We start from the raw sequence: 2,500 nt of genomic DNA, 5'->3' as shown, positions 1-2,500 counted from the left end.
AGATAGATAGATAGATAGATAGATAGATAGATAGATAGATAGATAGATAGATAGATAGATAGATAGATAGATAGATAGATAGATAGATAGATAGATAGATAGATAGATAGATAGATAGATAGATAGATAGATAGATAGATAGATAGATAGATAGATAGATAGATAGATAGATAGAAGATAGATAGATAGATAGATAGATAGATAGATAGATAGAAATAGATAGATAAATAGATATTTTCCAAAATTTTCTGAAAGTTTCGTTTACATATGTAGAAATCTGTTACACAAACCCACCTCTTTATACCCTACACCATTATAGTGGGAGGATATTATGGGTTTGTGCTCATGTATGTATTTATTGGTTCTATAGATAGATAGATAGATAGATAGATAGATAGATAGATAGATAGACAGATAGATAGATAGATAGATAGAGAGTAGATAGATAGATAGATAGATAGATAGATAGATAGATAGATAGATAGATAGATAGATAGATAGATAGATAGATAGATAGATAGATAGATAGATAGATAGATAGATAGATAGATAGATAGATAGATAGATAGATAGATAGATAGATAGATAGATAGATAGAAGATAGATAGATAGATAGATAGATAGATAGATAGATAGATAGATAGATAGATAGATAGATAGATAGATAGATAGATAGATAGATAGATAGATAGATAGATAGATAGATAGATAGATAGATAGATAGATAGATAGATAGATAGATAGATAGATAGATAGATAGATAGATAGATAGATAGATAGATAGATAGATAGATAGATAGATAGATAGATAGATAGATAGATAGATAGATAGATAGATAGATAGATAGATAGATAGATAGATAGATAGATAGATAGATAGATAGATAGATAGATAGATAGATAGATAGATAGATAGATAGATAGATAGATAGATAGATAGATAGATAGATAGATAGATAGATAGATAGATAGATAGATAGATAGATAGATAGATAGATAGATAGATAGATAGATAGATAGATAGATAGATAGATAGATAGATAGATAGATAGATAGATAGATAGATAGATAGATAGATAGATAGATAGATAGATAAATAGATATTTTCCAAAATTTTCTGAAAGTTTCGTTTTACATACGTAGAAATCTGTTACACAAACCCACCTCTTATACCCTACACCATTATAGTGGGGAGGATATTATGGGTTTGTGCTGATGTATGTATTTATTGGTTCTACACCCAACTTTTGCATACCAGTCGGTACAAGTTACAATATTGATAATATGTTTCTTTTGAAAGCGCATTGAAAATTCTGGAAATCGGTATATTATTTCACCTAGCATCCATAAAATCGAACTGATTCAATGTAGCCAATTCCTTATCCAAAGATTTTAAAATGAAGCTCATGATCAAGCTTGTACTCTACGAGAATTAGGGAAAAAATCACTACCACCAACGACGCTTTGTCCATAAGACAAAGAATATGGCCTTAGAGGTAATATTTATGTTAAATACTCTATTATCTCTACAAAGATCAAGACACCGAAGTTTTACCTAAGCCTTAATGCTACTGCCTATTTTCGTAAAAATAACAATTTGACTTTATTAATGTATATCCTTCCACCAAATATTATAACGATCGGACCCTATAAAGCCTTTTCAGAATATCAGTTTATCATTAATAAGCAGCTTAAATATATACCCGACTTTATCTATAAAACTTGTTTTAAATACTTACATCTTAACGTTATTAATACTATCTCCACGACCCTTTAAGATTTTAACGTCTTTACACTTTCCCACAACACCATTCAATTGAGCCAATTCCTTATCCAAAGACTTTAAAATCGAAGAAGTCGATGACCAAGCTTGTACTCGACGAGAATTACGCAAAAAATCACTACCACCAACGACACTTTGTCCACAAGACGTTATATTTCGCTTTATTAAATCACCCGTTTTTAAAGTATCTCGATCATTGCGACCATTACCAACGGCAGCTGTAATGGAAGAATGTTTCTTCAAAACTTGTTTGGGATACGCGGAACGTTGTATATCATGAGATCTTCCTACCGAAAGGCCGCGAGATAAATACGCACGTCCCGTATGTGATGTTAAGAGTGATTTATTTAGATGAGAAGTTTCTATAAAGGATTTTTGTTTGCGTACCGGTTGATTTTGAAAGTGTTGACGTAGTAAATTATTCGAATTATTCGTTGCCGAAAAGTGTTGAGCAACAAGATGCTGTTGTGCCGTTGACGATGACGACCACTTAGCAGTTGATGACGACGTCTGTTGTCTACGACGAGTTGTCAGCGATAAAGGCATATTGTTGAGGCAAACAAGTTGATATGTTGAAAAACAATTATTTTGCTAAATACTATTTTGAATTGGTATTGTTGTTTTATAAATTTATTTATTAGTTTCTGTAAGTATTTGTGGCAGGCAATAAATACGAAAATAATTAGAAATCAATTTGCCAAAAACCACTAAAAAACT

At 30.6% G+C, this 2,500-nt stretch overlaps 1 protein-coding gene across 1 annotated transcript in view; it reads right to left on the bottom strand.

Annotated features, from left to right (window-relative positions):
* The window catches only part of LOC119608482 (GATA zinc finger domain-containing protein 11), a 16,340-nt gene extending 14,011 nt beyond the window's left edge, over window positions 1–2,329 (bottom strand). The window contains exon 1 of the mRNA XM_037962924.1: window positions 1,740–2,329. Coding sequence (XP_037818852.1) covers window positions 1,740–2,329 — 590 coding nt within the window. The remainder of the gene's footprint in view (window positions 1–1,739) is intronic.
* Window positions 2,330–2,500: the final 171 nt, after the last annotated feature.

Source organism: Lucilia sericata, unplaced genomic scaffold (genome assembly GCF_015586225.1).
Source record: "Lucilia sericata isolate MDLA Ls3-8-SP2 unplaced genomic scaffold, ASM1558622v1 Contig000842F_arrow, whole genome shotgun sequence".
Taxonomy (NCBI): domain Eukaryota; kingdom Metazoa; phylum Arthropoda; class Insecta; order Diptera; family Calliphoridae; genus Lucilia; species Lucilia sericata.
The sequence above is the reverse complement of the archived record's forward strand: the minus strand, read 5'-3'. Positions and strand labels throughout refer to the sequence as shown.